The 20445-nt window shown below is 42.8% G+C and overlaps 1 protein-coding gene across 6 annotated transcripts in view; it reads right to left on the bottom strand.

Annotated features, from left to right (window-relative positions):
• plxna1b (plexin A1b) overlaps positions 1-20445 on the bottom strand; it is a 200039-nt gene that overhangs the window by 49135 nt on the left and 130459 nt on the right. For all 6 annotated transcript variants that reach the window (XM_046029350.1, XM_046029354.1, XM_046029353.1 and 3 more), the window contains exons 10-11: positions 15245-15445; positions 1540-1636 (exon numbers count right to left, since the gene is read on the bottom strand). In XM_046029350.1, coding sequence (XP_045885306.1) covers positions 1540-1636; positions 15245-15445 — 298 coding nt within the window. The remainder of the gene's footprint in view (positions 1-1539; positions 1637-15244; positions 15446-20445) is intronic.

The raw sequence follows: 20445 nt of genomic DNA, 5'->3' as shown, positions 1-20445 counted from the left end.
ACACCACTATTGCCCTGACAAATAGTTGAAATATAAGTTCAATAATAACATTAGACACTACCAGCCCATATCTATAATTTGACAAAACAATCTTACTTCAGTGTTTTGTCAAACCACTGTTTCCAAGGTCAAGAATGAACCTTCAGGCTCAGAAACAATCTTTCTCAGTGTAGCAGTTGGTGATTATCGGTAACAGAAAATCAATTATTAATCAGTGTTTTACTGTGGGGAAAGTAACAAAACCTTGAGCTGCCTTTTGAACCAACATTGTGATGGATGAATCATAGCCTAGCTTTTTTTACTGTCAGTGTAAAATCTGAAATGTGTTGAATGTTGTTTGCCATCTTAACATTGCACCTATTAGTAATAGACTTTGTCGGCCGATTAATTGGGCAGATATCTGACAATTTTGAAATAATCAGCATTGGAGGATGCCTGCACTCACAAGGCTGAAAAACAAAAAGTGTCTGGGCACACATCTGCAGGCAGCCATGTCAGTGTGGCTGCTGTGGAATGATGTTAGTGCTCTCACTTTGAGAGTTTTGGGAAGGTGGTGAAAGTTAATTTCCTCATTCACCATGGTCTTTTCTAAATGTTAACATGTTTCTCTCATCCTAAATTACAGGATATCTAATCTAAAACCATTACTGGCTACCGTTAAAAATATAGTGTTATACTGTAGAGAATAAAGCAGTTTAATGTAGTCACTTCTGACAAACACCACTCTTCTTGAACACCAGTAATGTTCTGAAATCTACAGTATAAACCAATGTATGTTTCCATTTCATTCATTAACAAAAGTTCCTTCTAAAACAACATTTAACTGGCTAAGATAACCGTATATATTAGATTGTTCTTTGCATCGAATAATGAAATTATAAATAACCTTTCTTTGTTTTAATATCAGCATTATATATTGACCATCCGCTGCCCTGCTCTCTAAATATCTGCATCAGCAGACAACTGGGCTAGCACCTATTGGCCTAATCACTTTGCAGAATGCACAAACTGTACATCCCCAATTACTTCAACAGATTCAAATTTAATGCTCCATGACAGACAATTTGACACTGGTTCAAAACTAGCTTACTTTCGGCTTGTTACTACTGTGACATCCTACCACTATGTATTTGCTAGCTATTACTAATGAAAAAAAAAGAGTCTCGTCGGGTAAAACCAGAGCCTAACTATTAGTCCATATATGCATTAGGGGAAACAATGACCTAATGTTCAGTATGTGTGCTCTCTTAAACTGGTGTAAGTGCAAACTTCTGAAGCATTTGAGCACATTGCCAGAGTTGCATTGTTTAATAACACATGAACGAAAGGCAAACAGAACTTTTTCAGTATCTCTGTGTCACGTGCACATATAACCCCAAACCCCCAACATTTATGATGTTGATAAAACAAAACACTTTTATACTGAGTGATGCTCTCTAATCCTGCCCTGTCTTTAGTGAGACTAATATAATTGGCTCATGCTGATTGAATACCTAGAACCAATAAGGGTCGATAATGTATGACGCCACATGAACTCACCTTTGATGTTGTAGGGGTTATCGATGACAAAGTTTCCGTTCCATACCACAGACAAATCCACTGGCAGGTCGCTGATGTCATTGCCATCATAGGTATACTGAAATATAAAACAACAACATCAAGATTAGCATTCATAGTCACATATTGGTACCTTAAACAGTATTTCTTTACACCGGTAATATTATTATAAGACATTCTCAGCCTCTTAATAAAATATTAAATTAGAACAAGAGAAAAAAATCTGCCGATACCAAGAGCACACTCAGTTCAGCTAGTGGCTGGTAGTAATGTCATACCCTGCGGTGCTCACACAGTTGAAGGGCCATAAAAATGAATGATGAGAGACAGGCTATATTGTGATTTTAACACGCGGCACATCCGCCGCTGCCTGGCAGAGCACAGAGTTGATTAAGAGATTGGAATCCCCATCACTGTATGACTCATTCCATTCCAGTGATGAATGAAAAGCGTAATATATCTCCAACAATAATATTCTCATCTAATTTCATTTTTGCATCCTGAACTAATAAGAGTTGAAATGTAATTGACTCGTCGCCGGCATAATCAGTTTTATGGAATCGCTTTAAATGAGACAACAAGCTTCAAAAGCAATGGTGTGATGGTGGTGTGTTAACTGAAGGAATAACGGAGAAAGAGCTCCTACGAGACCCCTCTCAACCTCCGAAAAATTAATGATCAACAACGATTATCGCTGGCAAATAAAATGCAGCTTTAGAAGTTACGCCACCACCCCAGTCGTCCCCCCCCCAACTGAGGTAAACATTGACAATGATCTGAAAATACTCATTCATCAGGAACCCCACATCCCCCAGTCTGAGACATATTTTGCATTATTAACTACTCCATTCATTAGCTGTCTTTGATACAACATAAAACAGATGGTAGATAGCAAGCGACTGCCTGTTGTGCTTTGAGGATGCTGCTCTAGTGATGTGAGGGTGATAAGACTTGAGATAGGCCATGTTAACCTAATGTCTCTGTCGGTCAACGAGTGCCCAGTCACTCTCACTACCACTGGTATGGTCACTATCTTCGATGGCCTCGGGGTGAGAGATTGCAGGACTATTCTCCTTTAGTGGAGTGGTGATAAAATCCAATGTGAAAGCCCCGAGCCCGAGGCTTATGGGGCCCTCACAGATTGAATCTAGCTACAACTTCGCCACTATGCGATATCACCCACTTCAATGAGATACTGTGAGATTTATCATGACATCTGTAATAATAGTGAATTTGAATGAAAGGACCAAGAAATGTGCATAGAGAAGATAAGAAAATGAGAGGACACAGCAATGTCACAATGCGTGAATGCCTGATTAATTCATTCTTCACTTTCTGCGATTGGATGATTTACATTCAACAGGCCCTGAAGACAGAGAAATCAAAATAAAGGAAGATGTCTCTACGTTTCTCGGAGCAACTACTACTTTGCTCTTAGAGTTTATTTTAATTTCTTTTAAAATGTGTTGATGGGCACACTTTGGTGTTATTTATTTAGCAACCATGAACTATTACCAAGAGGAAACTTTTACTCCTGAATACTACCACCTGGGAGCTGCCCTGTAGAACACCTAACAAGACACAGACAATTACTGTGTGTGTGTTCTCTTTGATATATACAGTATATTAGCAAACTGAATACCTTTGGGTTTTGAACTTTTGGTTAAACATAATTTGAGATGTCACCTTGGGCATAGTTACCATTAGTTGCAGCCTTAAATCTTTATAACTATTTGCACTTTACGACAGTTAATCCAAGTCTTGTGAGAATGGTATCTTCTACTTCAAGGCCGGAAAACCTGGTATGTTACGACAAACAACACGGCGTGTGTGCTAAAGTTACTGCAGTGTGGTCTTATAGAAAGTGGAAGTTAGGGTTGGGTGTGGCACAAAATGGACAAGCTGAACAGTGACAATAATACTGCAGAAGAAGTGCAGAAGGAAAAGTGGAGAAAAGTGACAAGGGACGGTTTAAGGACTGGAAAATGTTTGTAGTGGCTGACGGGTCGAAAAAGACAGAGGCGGAGTGCAGCGAGCAAAACAATGAAAAGATGGGGAAAAAAAGGATGAGAAAGAGGGTAGGGAAAAGAGCAGGAGTGAAGGAGAAAAAGTGAGGATAAAATGGATAGAGAGAGGTGATTGTGTGTTATTCTGTGGACACCATTCATTTACACATGGAATAAGAGGCCGGGGCTGGCCTGTAAGCGCCTGAGCTGGTGGGGGCTAAAGTGAAATTGGCATTTTCAATTTGTTCCCTGACATGTCTGCCTTGGTCTTTTCACACATTCCTCTACTTCACCCTCTCTCACAATCCTCCTTTCCACCCCCTCCTTTTCCTCTCTCTCTCGCTCTCATTATCCCTTCCCTCTACCTCTTCACAAACCTCCTCCCCCATCAATCTTAGTCGGACTTTCTCTCTCCTACCTCCATCCCCTAGAGTGCCCACAGTCAAACAAGGAAATATGGACCAGATTCCTTTATCGCATATACCAAACATGTCCAGGGAAACACATGTGCACACTGTGCTATAAATATGCATTCTGCACACGGGACAGTTTCCCAGAGAAGGATGCCAGCGAATGCATCAAAGACTGATCACACAGTCTATACAGGAAAAAAATAAATAAATAAATAAAAACCCACAAAAACACCGGAAGATAAGACCCTCACACAACAACACATGTTTTGGATGTCGGCTATTACTTCTCTCCACTGATGTCCGAGCATTTGAACTTCTTCTTCATTTTCCCCCCACCTTCCCTCTCCCCCAAGAGACCACCCAGTCTGCCTGGGAAACAAATGCACTTCCTTCAATGGGTAGAGATGGAGAGAACTCTTGCAAGCAAGTCAATGAGAGAGAGGAAAAAGGATGAGGAAAAGAAAGGGAGATGCACAGGGACATCGCACTGAGAGCATGTGGACGCAGAGAGAGAAAGAGTAAAAGAAAAGGCACCAAGAAAAAGAAGTGAGAAAGCGTGCGTGTGTGTTTGGGGGGGATGAGATAAAACAAAAGACTGAAAGGCCAGAGAGCAAGTGGGGATAAAGGTGGAAAGGAAGCTTCATATTTTGCAATTGTTCAAGCGATAAAGGCGTTTCAAACTCAATAACTATTCTCTTGACAATCAGACTTGCTTTGCCATAGGACTACTAGAACACTGGACAACAGCTAGGGATCGCACATTTACACAGTTGCCTCAGGAACCGCAGGGTGGTTCAAAACTGGAAGTTGTCAAAACCACAACAGCAGCATCAATAAATCTCCATCAAGCGACTGCTCGTTAAGAGAAAGGGTTGCTGATGTTTTTAGTTGATTAAAATGACAAAATCATATCTATGCCAGATGATATAAAATGCCAGACAGCCTCTCCTAGCACAGGAAGCTAACTGTACACCACACGCCTAGCGAGAAATGGCAGAAAGCGAAAGTAAATTAGTGGCTGGTGGGGAAAGTTGAACCTGGAGCAGGACCACAGAGACCCATATATTTATCTTTTAGGGATTAGTGGACCAAACCCACCTAAACGCTCCTCAGGTGGCAAATCACCAGACAGGATACTGAAATATTACTTGGGGATGTTTGGCTATTTAGGTGATAGAGATGTCATTTCTGAGTTTGCCTTTTTTGAGGTATGAGCAGTACTGAATTGGTTGGGTTATTTTTCCACAAACCGTAAACCTTCAATCCCATCTCAAATCTCCCACTTTTAAGCTTCTAGTACTGGATAGACACAAGCTCAGTGTAGCCATCATTTCTGAGACATGTAATGTCAGACAAGAGGAACATCATTCACTGCCAAACATGTTCTAAGTTGTATGTTGTATCTATTTTTCCATTTCCACAACTATGTCTTTTCTTGCTGCTCTGTTTTATACCCTCAGGACTGAAGACAGGCTACAGTAAAGGACACGGGGTCAAGCTTCCTTCCACTTCATCCTTCCACACCATCTCTGCTTCTCTGCCGACTGGCCAATCAGTGCATGGCCTGATTCCCCTCTGAATCACCTGAGAGGGGCCTATTCCGCTGATAGAGAAATAGATGATAGATGTGTGTGGACCTCTTAACCCTGCTTTACACACTGACAAGCCTGAAAACCTGCAGCACACACACAATAGAGGTGTGATGGTGCAGACAGCTAAAACAATAACACTGTCTGCCCTCTTCCCCCTTTCACACCCATGTTACGGCTACGTGTCTGTGTTTGCACATCCATCCTCAAAGGGGGGGTGATACTGGGATCTGCTTGTGCATGTACCTTCACTCAACAAAAACATGAATATTTAGTTAGGGAGAAGTGTGTATGTGCATGTATGTGTGTTTAATGGGCAGCAGAGAGTGGGTGCGGGGGTGGAGTGTGGGGGCACAGGAAACTTAGGTTATGATCCAAAGCTCATCTCCTCTCATAGCACCATAGGCTTATTAAACTTTCATACCAGACCAGCATTGTTGCACAATACACACAAGCACCTTGTACATGGTTTATTCACTGACAGCAGATTTCAATATGAAAATGCAAACATTAAGCACGATATTCTCAAAAGGTCAGAATTTTTGTGTATGAAGGGGAAAGAGAAATGTAGATAGAGGACCAAAATCACTATGTTCTATATCCTATGATTTAGTCTCAAAATCTGAAACCGTTTAGAAAGAGAAGGTGATGGTAACAATCCTTTTGTCTACAGCGATTGACGTAAGCGGATATGAAAACCCCCGTAAGAAAAAGCTGAAGGTGAGTGGAAAAACAAAAACGGTTTTGCTGCTGATCTGCATTCTTGTTAACTATAAACTAACTCGTTTTTGATGCAAATGTGAACATACAACACAAATACTGAAGGCACAGAAAGGGAATGAGAAACAGAAGGGATAGGCACTTGAAAGTGACGAATACCAAATAAACCACGAAAAAGGTGTGAATGGCTAAAAACATAGGAATGAAAGAATTAACAAATAAAAGCGAACAGGACAGTCTTTGCCCACACAAGATTCTCTCAGCAGAAAAGTGCAGATGCAAACAGTACAGCATCGCCAGCTGGACCTATGTCCCTGAAAACTAAAGGAGGGGAGGGGAGGAGAGATGGATAGAGTAGGAGGGGTGAAGGAAGTCAGGTATGAAGTAACAACGGGTACCTTCTGTGAGGGTCGCAGCCTGGTAATTAGTCATTTTGAAGGTGTGAGCAAGCTGGATGGCTAAAAATATCAAACTAGCCTAGGGCAAGCCCATACAGTACCTGTGAAAGAATAGGTTTCTCTCTCCCTCGCTTTCTCAAGGTGACGACAACGTTTATCATAAAGGATGACCTGACATAACACATGTCTCAATCTAGATTATTCTAGATTAAAAATAGTTTTGTGACTTTCAACAGAAGTCACATTGGGACGACACTAGAGAAAAGCAGAGGACACAGACTGAATGCTGTTCCATGTGAAATGCGTTTTGCCAGGCTAGATAAGGCTCAGCAAACTAACGTATAGATGTATTCACAACAGCACCATTTTAAAACACACACACACAACTTCCAGAAAGATACAGCCTCCTAATCAAGGATCAAGTGGTAATCCTTCCTATAGCTCAGCGTGTGTGTATGTGTATATACTGTATATGTGAGGTCAGGCGTGGAATCAGTCAACACTTACAATAGGGGCCTGTTAGCCAGTGCTAATCACTAATGCTAACAGGATTGGAGGGCATGGCCGGACCCAGTTGCCCAGCTGAACTCTGTGCATGCGCGCGGACACACACACACACACACACACACACTTTCTTCATTGATGGAAAGAAAAAGAGAGGGGGAGGAGGGGGAGAAAAGTGCTGGCTTGAGGGAAAATAATGCTGCCATAGCCAGTGTTTCTTATTTTCCAGCATACACATTAAGCTAGTGTAACTTGACTTCTCCCTGGACAAAAGGCTGTTTTGGTCGTTTGCAGAAACGTCCATATATTCAGTATCCTCACCCTTTTCCCCCTCTGTCAACTCAAGCCATTCTCTTCTTGCAACTCCACCGCTCTGTAACACAAGCTTTTCTTTTCTTTTTTTTGCCAGCCACCAACACCTATATCTCTACACTCAAACACATAACCGCAGTACCTCGCCATCTGTGAAGTAGCACTCTCTGCCACACAACACACATGCACACAAAAGAAGAATTTAAAAGACTGAGCTACAAATCCTGTGTGTCAGAGGATTTTCAGGAAGACCTACCCATCACTCGTGTTAGATACGCTCCCTGATTTATTCCCATCGAGTTCCCGTCAAGTTCAAGTCATTAATTATAGGGATACCAGCCAAATGCACTACTTACACTGACTCCTTGCACCTTGTCTTAATCTCAGATTCTTTAATTTGCGACAGTTACGGCTGATGTGTTTGTTTAATTGTGTACAAAACAATTTGTTTTGGGCAAAAAATATTCTAAAAAAAGACTCTTTATTCATTCAAGTGTTACGGCTCATATGGAATATTACATGTAAAGTTATATAGAAATGACACTTTGTTCAATCACTGTTGATATCACTCGACAGTAGCACAACACATTTCCTCAGTTGAAGAGGCTGCAGGTTATCATGCAAAGAGTCTTTGTTTGAGGTGTCTGGCCACAACTCAGGCTACTGTATAGATTTTAAATAAGCTGCAATCAGACAGAGATACACGGAGGTAGGCAGATGTCTACCCTCTCGTTTAACCACCTTCTATCTGCTCCTCCCGTCTCATCAGGCTAATAGCGAGAGAATCTTGCTGTAAAGGTTAGAGATTGCAGAGATACAAGGAGAGCGAGAAAAATGAGAAATAGATGATGTAAATGAGGTGGAGGATGGGGTGGAGAAGCTCACATATTCTGATAGCTGCAGCCGCAATTAAGTTATTTATCCAGGACAGGGGCGTGGGAGCTCTGCTCTTCACCTGTCAGAGAGAGGGGGGAGACCCAGCGAGCCAATGTCATGACAGAGATGAATAGGAAGAAGGAGGCTGGACAAGGTGAAAGAGGAGGTAGATATGGAGACGGGTAGATGACAAGGAGAGAGCGAGGGGGCATGTTGGAGCATGAAGGAATGCATGAGAAGAAAGTGGGGGGGGGGCAGAGCCTTCTCTCTCTTCCTTGCCTCACTTTCAGCTGCTTCACAGGAAGATAGATGGGAGAGCGGTCAGCGTAAACATAAACAGACTGTTACCTAATAAATGTGTATATTTGTGTGAGCACGCACGAATATACAAGACATGAAACTTTGTTGAATTCCCACAATCTCCCTGACGCCATACATCAACTCATTCACATACACTTCTAAGTAAGTAAGCTATTAAATATATAGATATACGGTATGATCAAAACATTTTTTATTAATTGAGATCATTCTATCAGTTTTTAAGAACCCACTGAAAAAGACAAAGATACTATAAGAGACACAAACAAACACAAAGTAGTACCCCAACATGTAAATCTGATCAGTCTGAGGTATCACATGACCGGGGAACAAAGTCATGGAACAACCAACGGGCTTCAATCTGCAGCTCCCCAACATGAATTCCAGTGATTTTCTCACATACTTTCAGTCCACCCACCCACACACACACACACACACACACACACGGTCTGCAAGCCAATTAAAGCGGTGTCAGTGTGTGCTGTGGCTGACTGCGGTGGCAGGTCCAGTGTTTATATCTCATTAAGCTGTGCCAGGCCATGCCAGACCGGCTGTACCATGCTCCGCTGCGCCTACCCTCCACCGACCAGCGCCAAGGCTCTCATTAGCCTCGTCTCTGCCACCTTTAGCACTGTGTGTGTGTGTGTGTGTATTTTCATGTGTAATGAAATAAATGAAAGGAGTTTTTCTATATAATTTAAAATTTTCCGTTTTTAGTCAGTTTGTACAAATCTCATAAACTCCAGAAAGTCTTCAAAAAGTCAGAGGATAAGGCTAAAGTTTGCTTCAGCCCTGTGCTTCATCGCTCTCATTTTCTCTCTCTCTCTCTCTCACACACACCATGTACGGGCGTGTGACACTATTAGACCAGTGTGGTTTGTGTTAACCGCTCTCCCTGCAGACATGTCTGGCCTCTTCTGTAGACCTCTATTTGCTCCATCCATTCATCTCTCTATCCATCTTTCTTGTCTGCCGTCCTTCCCTCATTTCCCATAGGAAGGAAGCAGATTATTTGTCCTCTCTCTCCTCCAAACTCTCCCTCTGTACGGTCTCATTGCACTACTCTTCCTCTTTCCCTCCTCCATCTCTCATTGCTCTCTCCATTTCACCTGGTATCTCCACATCCAAATGTCTTTGGCTTTCTTTCTTCTCTCCTCACCCTGCTCTCCTTTTCTCTTTTTTCTTCTCCAAATCTGTATGGCCGCTTTCCCCCCCTCTGCTGTCCTCTTGCATGTGCATGTGAGTGCGTGCGCATGAGCTCATACACACAGGAGTGTCCGTCTCTGCTGCCCGACTGCAATTCATCATCATTTTATCTCCCTTAATTGGATGCCATCAGGACCCCTGATACTTCCCATTTCTCCTTTAACAAACAGCTGCTCTCTCCACACACGGAAGAATAACACACAGACACACACCCTTATCCCAAACTAGATTTTCTCCTCCTGCCCCTGTGTCGGCTTTTTTTTCCCCCTCACTGGTGAAGAAGTGAAAGAAAGACGGTGATGGAGTGGCCGAGTGGTTTATCAGACGGAAGGTAATGGTGTAAGGCCCGCGCTGATATTATCTGTCCTCTCATTCCTGCCCTCCGGGGAGAAACAAGAAAGAAGGATAAAGAGGGAGAAGGAGAGAGAGAGGAGGAAAATGCAGACACTGAAGTACAAATGGGCAAAAAAGTAAGAACTGGTGGAAGATAAAGCAACAGAGAAAGGAAAAGTCTCAGTGCAATTCTCTTCTCTCAACCTCGGCCCGCAAACGACGCCCAGCTGTGCTCCATCAGCCTCACTGACCCCAGAGTGTGGTCATTTGTGTGTGCGAGCATCGTGTGTACATGTGTTTATCCGCTCCCATGACCCCTCTGGCGCTCTGAGCACAACTTCCCAGCCCACAGCTCAGCATCTTATTGGCCCTTTCGCCCTCACCTCAGCCTCTGATTGGGCTACACACACACACACACACACACACACACACACACACACACACACACACCAGGAAGCTGCCTGGGCCGGCCCAGAAAACCGGGAGGAACGAATGTAGACACCAGCTTGTTGTTTTGGTTGCTGCTGACCGGAGTTAACTGCTACCATAAGGCCTGGCGGATGGCTCCGTATGTGTCAGTGGTAATGTGGGCTTGTTTGGCACTAAGAAATATGGAGAGGAGTCTTTTTTCTGTTTTTTTTAATTTTTTTTTTTTACAAAATGATCAGCGTTTTTCTCCAATTAACTTGCTATAGGACCTTGGACAATCTGCAATTTCATCAACTTTCACAGGTTCCAAAAATGTTGAATTATATTTGGCTCTGTACCCAACTTTAAAAGAAAGAAAGGGAAAGTGTGTGGCGAACCTTTTTTTTAACAATACAAACCCTTTGAAAGTTCAACACAGCAAAATTTTGAGCTTTGAGCAAATTACCCTAACTGCATGATTCTTCAAAGTCTTAACACCTTGAATATTGCGTGGTCTACTTGTTTCATGTCTCTGCTAATCCTGCAAAAGCCAACATTTTTCAAATACTGCATTCTTTCTCATGTCTTGTGATACGCTTCCTCCTTCCCCTTTGGGAACAGTTGGTATGTACAGTAACCTTATACAGAAATACCATAGCACCAATATTTTTTCCCCATGAGAAGATTTGGATAGTCAATAACAACAAGGTTAGTATGGAGCTGATGTTACACTATCATATATCTTGTGTGTCATATAGAGAAGGTTATTGACAGCCTCCTGTTAGGGGATACCATAAGGGTGTATTGAGTTTTTACAGCACACTGTAAAGGGAGTAATGTATGGGAAACGAGAGTTAAAACATGATCTGACGGTGGATGTGCTGAATATCCTGTGGATAGTTATCTTCTTTTGGTTAGTGTGATGATATTGTATGAAAGAGAGGAGAATGAGTTTTGGCCTCAGGAGAGACTTTTGAGCTCATTTTCTCCCTCACACCCTCTCATCTCTTTTTCCCCCTCTCTGTTCTCTTCAGCATCACTCTCCCTCTCACTTTTCTCCATTCATCTCACCTGAAATTGTCTACTACGCTCCAATTTCCCTAGTCTCTTGCCTGCTCTCATCTTCATTTTTGCCTATGCCACTGCTATGTAGTGTCACATCTCTTCCTGTCGTCTGTTCCAGTCTGTCTTTCCTCTACTTCTCTGCATTTATCCCTTCCTCTTCCTCTCTCTATCATTACTTTATAGGAATTCTTGCCACAGCTCTCTTGTCTCTGCCCTTGTCCTCGTCTTTCCTACAACGATCGAGAGTATGTCAGTTTGACATGGTTGTAACACTTGTGTATCTCAAACACAAGGCTAAACTGTGGATTAGCACCCCTGTGTTTATCCCATTGATTAGCGAGACCCCCCTCAACAGTCTTCTTGCAGCAGTATAATGAAACTGCACAACCAAACACACAAATCCACAGATATCCTGGGATCCATAGCCTAAGGCATATTGAAGGATGCACATGTGTGCGCGCACACACACACACACACACACACACAGACACTGATTAACCCCTATCCCTATAGCTGTGGGCTAGCAAACTGAGGCAGCAGTGTGTACGCTGCATAATAGATGAAGTCTATTTCTACTGCAGAGTCATACATGATTCATTAAGTTGGTGCTGAACACTGTCAAAGTAGGAACAAACATGGAGGGGAGCGCATGAAAAGTAGAGATATGGAGGTCTATAAACGGATAAACTAATATTTAAGACCCTCATTCTTTTGAAATACTGCTCCGGAGCTATAATAAGACTCTCGTCCTAATAATTCATGACGCATAATTATACTCATAAGCTCAAGCCTGGATGAATTATGCCTTAATGGCAAGTTCATGCAGCTGGCATCTTTTTCATCCCCTGAATCTAACTACAGCCTCATGTACACTTGATGCAAGTGCTGTGTCGATATCTGACCGTGCAGTCAGGTTGGCACAGCTAATTGCTAACAAGGGCTAAGCGCTGACAGCCCAAGGCTAATTGCTGCTAGCATGTCTGCTTTGTGGACATCAAATGGAGAAATTCTGCTTTTGGCTGGGGTTAGGCTTTGCCGCTGATTAGCACTGGCCTCACAGCAACAATAAACAGTCAATAAACAGACATCACTGTAGAGAGACAACCCTATCGCTAGCTAATTATCCCTGCCTTCACAAACAACTTCCTAGCATGTGCCAGCACCTCAAGACTGCTTGTCAATACAGACATAATCAAATTGCTGCCCAGCTAGCTATACAGCTAAACTGAGACTGCTGTTGGGGTGCTGTATATGTGTGTCTGCTTACATCTATAGGACTGCATAACCTTGTGACTATTATGACAAGGTATAGCATATAGACAGGTGGTAAAGTTCTTCAAGCTTATTAGCCAGACGTGACAACTCCTAGATGTTTCTACTTTATCTGTCAAATTTTTCTTCCATGTACAACATGCTGTGGTGACAGCCGCAACACCCTCATCTAAAACTAAATTAACATCACCAGCTCTCATCTCTTCTGGGCTTTGTTGCATTGCATTATATGTGGAGATAGAAATAGACAGGGACAGGTAAGCAGCAGAAGTGTATGAGAGACAAGGTAGATGCAGTAAGGAGTGAGGAAAGTAGGGAATGGCTGGGAGAAGAAAGTATGACAGACAGATAGAGGGATATAGAAAGAAAGATGAGCTCTACAGGCAGAGAGAGGACGGGAGAGAGAGTGGTATAAAGTCGAGGTGTAAACATGATCAATCCGCTCCCAACTAGGTTCAGAGACAGACTTCCTCTTCACATTTTCAGCCTCAGTGAAGCGCGACGCTAGCTACCTCTTATCTGTCACGCTAGTTTGAAGCCTCACACACACACACAACCATATATCAACACACAGAACAGGCATGGACCAACATGCGCAAACTCCTTTACCTACCTGTAAATCCTCTACACACACACAAACACACAATCTTATTAGAAAACTTCTGCAAAAAAAAATATCCTTGAAAACACTTTAATCCGGCACACGCCACTCATCCCTACCAGCCACAAATACATTTAAAAAATCACCGAGGCAAAGAACAAACCTATGATGTCTGACCACTGCAGCTTCACACTTGACCAATGAAATAAATGATGTATTAGATGAGCCATGATAATCCATTATGATTTCAAGTCGTGGGCTTTAGGTATTGGCTGATGCCGAGTACTGATCGGATACCAGTGTAAAATTAACAAGCTTTATTCCTCACTGTGAGGAAGAGACTGGGGATCGTGTTCTTTGGCCTGAAGATTCTGGAGGTACATGATTAAGTTGGTTGTGTTATATTATGCAGTGCTACCTCCACCACTCAAAAAAACACTGGCTTTGGCCCTGTTATTACGGACACACAATCTAGCTATTTGAGTCAATATCGGGCCGATATCCGATATCAGTATTGGATTGGTGCATCCCTACTCAATTAAAAATATAGCTGCAAGCGGCAAAACGCTTTTGTGCTCCAGCAGTTTTAAAACAGCTTCAAACACATAGTTTGAACCCTGTTATGAAAAATATCCTGTGAGTTTAGTAGTGATTGGGCCACGCCCATTTCTTGCATTTGTAGTGCCCCTAGTGGTCAATTTAAATGAAACTTTCAGGGTATGTTTCAGGTACGTGTGTGGACATTTCCTGTGAGATTTGTGACGATTGGCCAAACGGTTTTTGACTTTGGTCCAATTATGTGCTGAGCCACACTCATTTTGGTCAATCTCTTGAAAACCAAATAAGCGATCAATAAGCTTGATGCAAATTTTGAAAAGCCTGGTCCAAATATTATCCACCGAAAATTACAGCGCCGTCATTTTTGTGTTTCTAGCGTATTCCAGCTCAAGGGAATTTGATCAGTGGCATATGACAAATATTAATAATCCAACACAAAAACAAAAGGGTTCTACCCCTTAATAATGTATATGTGAATGTGTGATGTGGATATCTATTTGCTAACTATCAGTTCAATGTTGTAAGATCAGCATTGGATCATTTATCTGGATTGTGATCAAGCCAGTGTCCAAGTGGTGATCTATCAGGACAATGAGCACGTTAGTGTCCAAAGTGGTCATTAGTTGTAGGAGGCCATTATTTAAACCCTGACCGAGTCGATGTCCTTCCTGGGATCATAATTTAGTTACCTAGTTGCATTGATTAGGTTGAGATTAATAGTGCTAAATGACGATGCTTTTAGCCTATATAGAATTCAGTGCATCATTCGCACTCCGGTCTGTACAGTGGTCAGGAGTTTTGATCTTATTCACAACTACGCTTTAGACCAACTGCTTTTATTTTGTCAGTGTCTGAGACAAAAGGGTGTCCATAATTTTCTCCTTACCCAACTGACAGCATCTTTCAACCTGAATCCTCTTGATACACAAAACAGCAACTAAATAATCTCTGTACACAACACCAAAACAGCACATAACCACCGCCTTCTCTCTTTTTTCCCCCCCTATAATGACACTAGAACACATCACCATCACATGCTGTGCTCTCCACTGTCAACAAGGCTTTAAAGGGATCCAATCATACCCAGATTTCCAATGTTCTTACTCACCGCTGTTTTCTGGCACTGGATGGATGTGCTGTTGAAGCGCAGGGCGGGCACACTGTGGGTCTCCCCCTGGATGTGGAAGACGCACTCGTAGTTCCTCTGTCCTGACTGGGGCTGGGGCAGGTTCTTGGCAGCTAAGGTGATCGGCTTGGTCACCCCGACAGGGATGTAGATCTGGGTTGAGGGAAGGATCTGAGGGCAATCCTGCAGAAACAAATAAAGAAATATTTAATTTTTGCACCCGCAAGGGGGGACAGTTAAGGAAGAAAGAGAGTAAAGGTTGTTCAATACGGTCAGAAGAGCAAGCAAACGAGGCACAAATAGCAGTAAGATATGAAAAGGAAAGGAGTAATGAAATAAATCACTTGTTTGTTGATATGAGTCAAAAAAAAAAAGCGATCCGTGGGTTACATCTCTGACTTCACGCCAGATTTGCAACACACTCAGCCTAAAGAGCTGCAGTGTGATGCACTGTTCACATGTGTTACAGGCTTGTGCAACACTCCCACTGGCCTTGCACCAGATACAAATGCTGCACGACAACACTTAAGCATTGAGTGTTTTTCATACACAAAATGATCTATAAAACTACTCGTATCACAACAGTGTTGCATTGTTATGGCAGACAGACTCTAGTGTAATGTCCATGTGTGGAATGGAGTAATGAGCTCATGAACTTTGTTCAAGTTTGCCTTTATATGCGTGTGTACACGCACACACACACACACACACACCAGTCACTGATATTGGCCAGAGCTGACAGAGTCTTGTTTAGATCATTTGGAAGCAGCCCATCCACAGGCTCAAACCACTGTAGTACACAACCCCCGAAGGGTGGGTGAGTGTGTATGTGTGCGCGCGTGTGTGTCTATGCTTGCATGTGTTCACATTACTGAGGCCGAATGAGACAGGACAGTCCACTCAGTATGTAATGTTTCCTCGATGTGCATGTGTGCATGTGCTGGAAGAAATGAGGTCATTACAGTATTCATGCCCTGATTTGGCGGCAATGCAGATCTCATCAACACCGAGAAGAGAGCGAGAAAGAAAGAAAAAGAGCAGGAGAGTGGGTGACAGATCTTATACAACATGAGTTAAAGCTTGGGTGGAACTAACCCACCCTGTACCAGAGTGTTTGAGCCAAAAGGATAACAAATCAGATCACTGCTGACAAATCACATATTTTACAACCTAGAGACACTGTTGAATGACTCACATAATAAGACACATGTGGCAGGAAGATAATTTTATTAACTTTCATTTAAGGAAAAGGGGGGACTTAGTCAAAGATTCTGATCACCTAAAAAGCCATAAACTAGTTTCTGTTGAAAATCAGTATATTTTAAACTCTATGTAACAAGAGTGTAGAGGAGCCTGAAGTTCACAGTGTTGTCCCAGCCAGTCAGTGTTGCAGGGCAGCACAAGATACTCATGTTGACAAGTCAGAAAAGCTTAGGATAGGAAAACATCGGCCAGATCCCTGTAAAATATTCACTGCACACCCTCTACTTCACTTCTTGTTGTAGCTTTTCCTTTAAGCAGATAGCTGGCTCCCCGTCAGTGAATTTTTCTTTCCCCTCCTCTCCTCTGAGCTGTTGTACATTAGAAGCTACAGCATGTCCCCGGGGCCTGAACACAATGCCGGAGTTTGTTCATTAGGCTGCTTAGCCCTGGCCTTGTGTGTCTGATCACACACAAACACATGCATAACACATAATGAGAGGGGGGAATACTATAGGAGGATGAAGCTGGCTACAGAAGGCCTGATGTATAATCAGCTAGGAGGAAGGTGGGTGAGGGGAGGAACGGAGGCAAAATGGATGGCTTGGAGGGAGCGAGGTAGGTAATGGTGGAGGGAGGGAAAGGGGCAGGGTGAAGAAGAGACGGAGGGGGAAATGAAGGATGGCTGGAGAGAGGAGGAGGAAATGAAGGGAGGGGAGAGAAAGGAGAGAAGTGAAAAGGATGTGGGAGAAAGTGAAAGAAGAATGCAGGGAGAAGCAGAGGACTTGAATTTAATTGGGGAACAGAGCAAAGTGAAACGGGGAAGTCAGGTAGCCGTTGATGCGAGGAAAGGAAAAAAGAGAAATGGAAGGACTCAAAAAAAAGGAAGGGTCAAAAGAAACAGAACAACCAAAAGTATGAGGAGAGGATATTTTTAGACTTAAAATGTGAGAAGAATTCCTGGATGCCTCTGCACCTTTTCTGACGCTTTATTCATCCATTCTTCCATCCACGTACCAAAGCCCCCCGACAACATCCTACTTAATTAACTGCCTGGAGCCTCAGACAACGCTTTAAAATTGATGGAGGGGGACCAGAGATGCAGAGAGACAGAGAGAGAGCGAGAGAGCGAGAAGAAAGTAGAGATTGATTTGCACTTGTGGCTATTGAAGTCCTGTCTCAGTTAAAAGGATGCTCGTGTCAAAAGCTGTGGGCTTGCATCGTCCAAGATGCCATGAGAGTCAAAAAAAAGAAGATTTTGAACATCCTGCTGCTGAAGCTAACTTGTAGGCGCCAGTGTGTCAGAAGCTAGCATAGCCTCTAGCGCAAGCTGCAGCAAACCAATGTTTTATTCATCCGTCTATCGACTTTGTGTCAGCTCAGCTGTCTGATTGCCGTTTTCTCTGGCAGTCATCTTTCCTTATAGTATCCCTGTTCCTGCCTTCACTCCCATGTATTGTCGTCCTAAGGTATATCACAGTAAACTAATCTAATGATAACAGGTTAAATATAGTTGTCTCAAGTTTAAGAAATTCAAGCTCTCAGGAAAGAGAAAATAGGTTTTCGGGGAAATATGAAAAGTCAGGTGGCCTACCGCTATATAAAATTAATCACAACTCCAGTACCTTACATCAAAGACTTTAAAGTCTGACTATAATGCAAGCCAATAGCCAGTGAACCACTGCTGGGAGTGTTCATTGATGCCATGTTGCAAGAGTTCAGAAATCATACTGCACGAAGTCCCTGGTTTCTCAAATACACACTGTCACAAAGCGTCCTAGCCAGAATGGAAAGGGCTTCTGGGAAAGAGATGGAGGTAGGAGGGAGGATAAAAAGAGGATACTGAGGGAACGCGAGAAGGATAAAGGGAAAAGTGCTCTGCAGAGAGAAACTATTTCATCAGTATTTGTGACAGGTGCCAAAACAGTTCAAAGCCGGCATTAGGCCTACAAAGTGCAGAGTACATTGAAACAATATTTCACCGAGGGGATTCGTTTGAAGCTGGAAGAGATCTTTTCTCTCTTTTCCCCTCCTTTTTCCTGACTTCTCGGCTTTCATTTCATCTGTGAAGACGGATGCTGTGGTTTTCTTGGCCAGATGTGACACTCCATCCGGTTGATTTCAGGAGGACCAAAAGGGGAGGAAGTGTGTGTGTGTGTGTGTGTGTGTGTGTGTGTGTGTGTGTGTGTGTGTGTGTGTGTGTGTGTGTGTGTGTGTGTGTGACGGCTAATAAAAAGGTGTGTTTTAATGTGTGTGTATGTGCCTGTGTACGTACCATACCGGCAGGATATAGGATTTGTGCTATAAATGCCTCGGGGAGGTGAGCTGACTCAGTTAACTGTCCGATAGCGATTCAACGGACGGCAAGAGAGATGGCAATTTGAGCTTGTCTCTACACACAAATGCACCAGAGCAGCACTTCTTTTTGCACAGAACAGCAGCTCGCTTCATCATAAGGTTCACTTTTTCTTGCTCTCCTCTAACTGGTAACTGCCATTTATAGTAAAGTTACATGTGTGTGCAGTGGAGATGGTGTGTGAAGGAATGCACGGCACAGATGGTTTCTCCACACCAGGACACGGCAGAAAAACATCTGCTCTATTTTGAGATTCTGATCACTGTCCTTGTGTTCTGACATCTTCATAAACATTTTTTAACACCAGCAGATGTGGATACTGTAGCAGAAAACTGCCTTTGCCAAATTTGACATTCTTTGTTTCCTAGCACACAGTTGATGACGAGTTGGGTAAACAAACATTCACCATTAACTGTAAAATAAGCTCCCACACCCTGATTGGATTGGGATGTAAAAGTGTGTGTATGTTTTTTTTTTTCCAGTATGTGTTTATGATGGCGGACTTCCAAGTCTCCAACTTTGGTTCAAAGGCAAGTAGCCAGAGGGCTTTCCGTACCTCTCCGTGTTTGTTTTCCATTAAAGGTCGCTGTTAGCTTTGCCGCCCAAGGCTACTGCCGCAGTAAAAAGCATATATAATTATGTAGATTATTAAGATGTATTGTATATATTAACTCACCGAAAATTTCCTGCATACAGAATACGAGGAAACTGCTTCACTCTGATTATATTTGCAGTTGATACATACTTCGATGTGTTCTTGAGACACAAAAAAAGCCCAAGCAATCATTCCTAACAATAATATTCTTACAATCATACAATGCTTGACCTATATTTTTTGACACGTTATTGCCGACACCCAGATGCCAGTTTTGATTGAACGTCGCCGTGAGCCTTCTCAAAGGAGAGCAGCTGTCGTTCTAGGTCAAGCCCGTTCTAAAATATTCCTTCCTTCATTTTCAATGCGGTCTGATGTATGATGTACCACACCACCTCGTTCCACACCAAATGGGAAAAAATATAAGAAAAAAAAATTAATAAAACAAGTGTTCACCAGGCGGATGAGATAATCTCTACTCGCAAGTGAGCAAAACACCTTTTAACATCCGCCAACAGCAGATAATGAGACAGGCAAGTGTGCATGTGTGTGTGATTGCAGATGTGTAGAAGGTGAGAGATTAAAATCAAGACATTCTGTAGATGAGGCGGAGGGGCGAGGGGTTGGAGGATGAAGAGAGTGGGATGCTATATAAATAAATAAATGTATTAAAAAGCCAAAAGAGTTCTGACGACTTTGGCATAGCCTGACAAGATATAAATTAATAAAGCTCCAAAAACACTGCGCATACGTAATGAGGCGGGTGTCTGGTCGTTTTTTTTAAAGTCCCCCCATCTCCCTCAACCCCCCTCCATCAAGTCCATCCATAATTAATTAGCCGCCTCTGTGATGTGGGGACTATAGATCAGGGAGGAGAAAAAATAACACACTAAATAATGAAGTAAAGCGATATGGGGAACCCGGGGGAGAGATGAGATGGCATGGATGGCCACAGAGGCGCAAGGGGGGCACACTGGTACAAATAAGAGGGACAGAGAGTGTGTGTGTGTGTGTGTGTGTGTGTGTGTGTGT

The sequence above is a fragment of the Micropterus dolomieu genome, linkage group LG18 (assembly GCF_021292245.1).
Source record: "Micropterus dolomieu isolate WLL.071019.BEF.003 ecotype Adirondacks linkage group LG18, ASM2129224v1, whole genome shotgun sequence".
Lineage (NCBI taxonomy): Eukaryota > Metazoa > Chordata > Actinopteri > Centrarchiformes > Centrarchidae > Micropterus > Micropterus dolomieu.
This window is presented reverse-complemented; position numbering and strand designations above follow the sequence as displayed.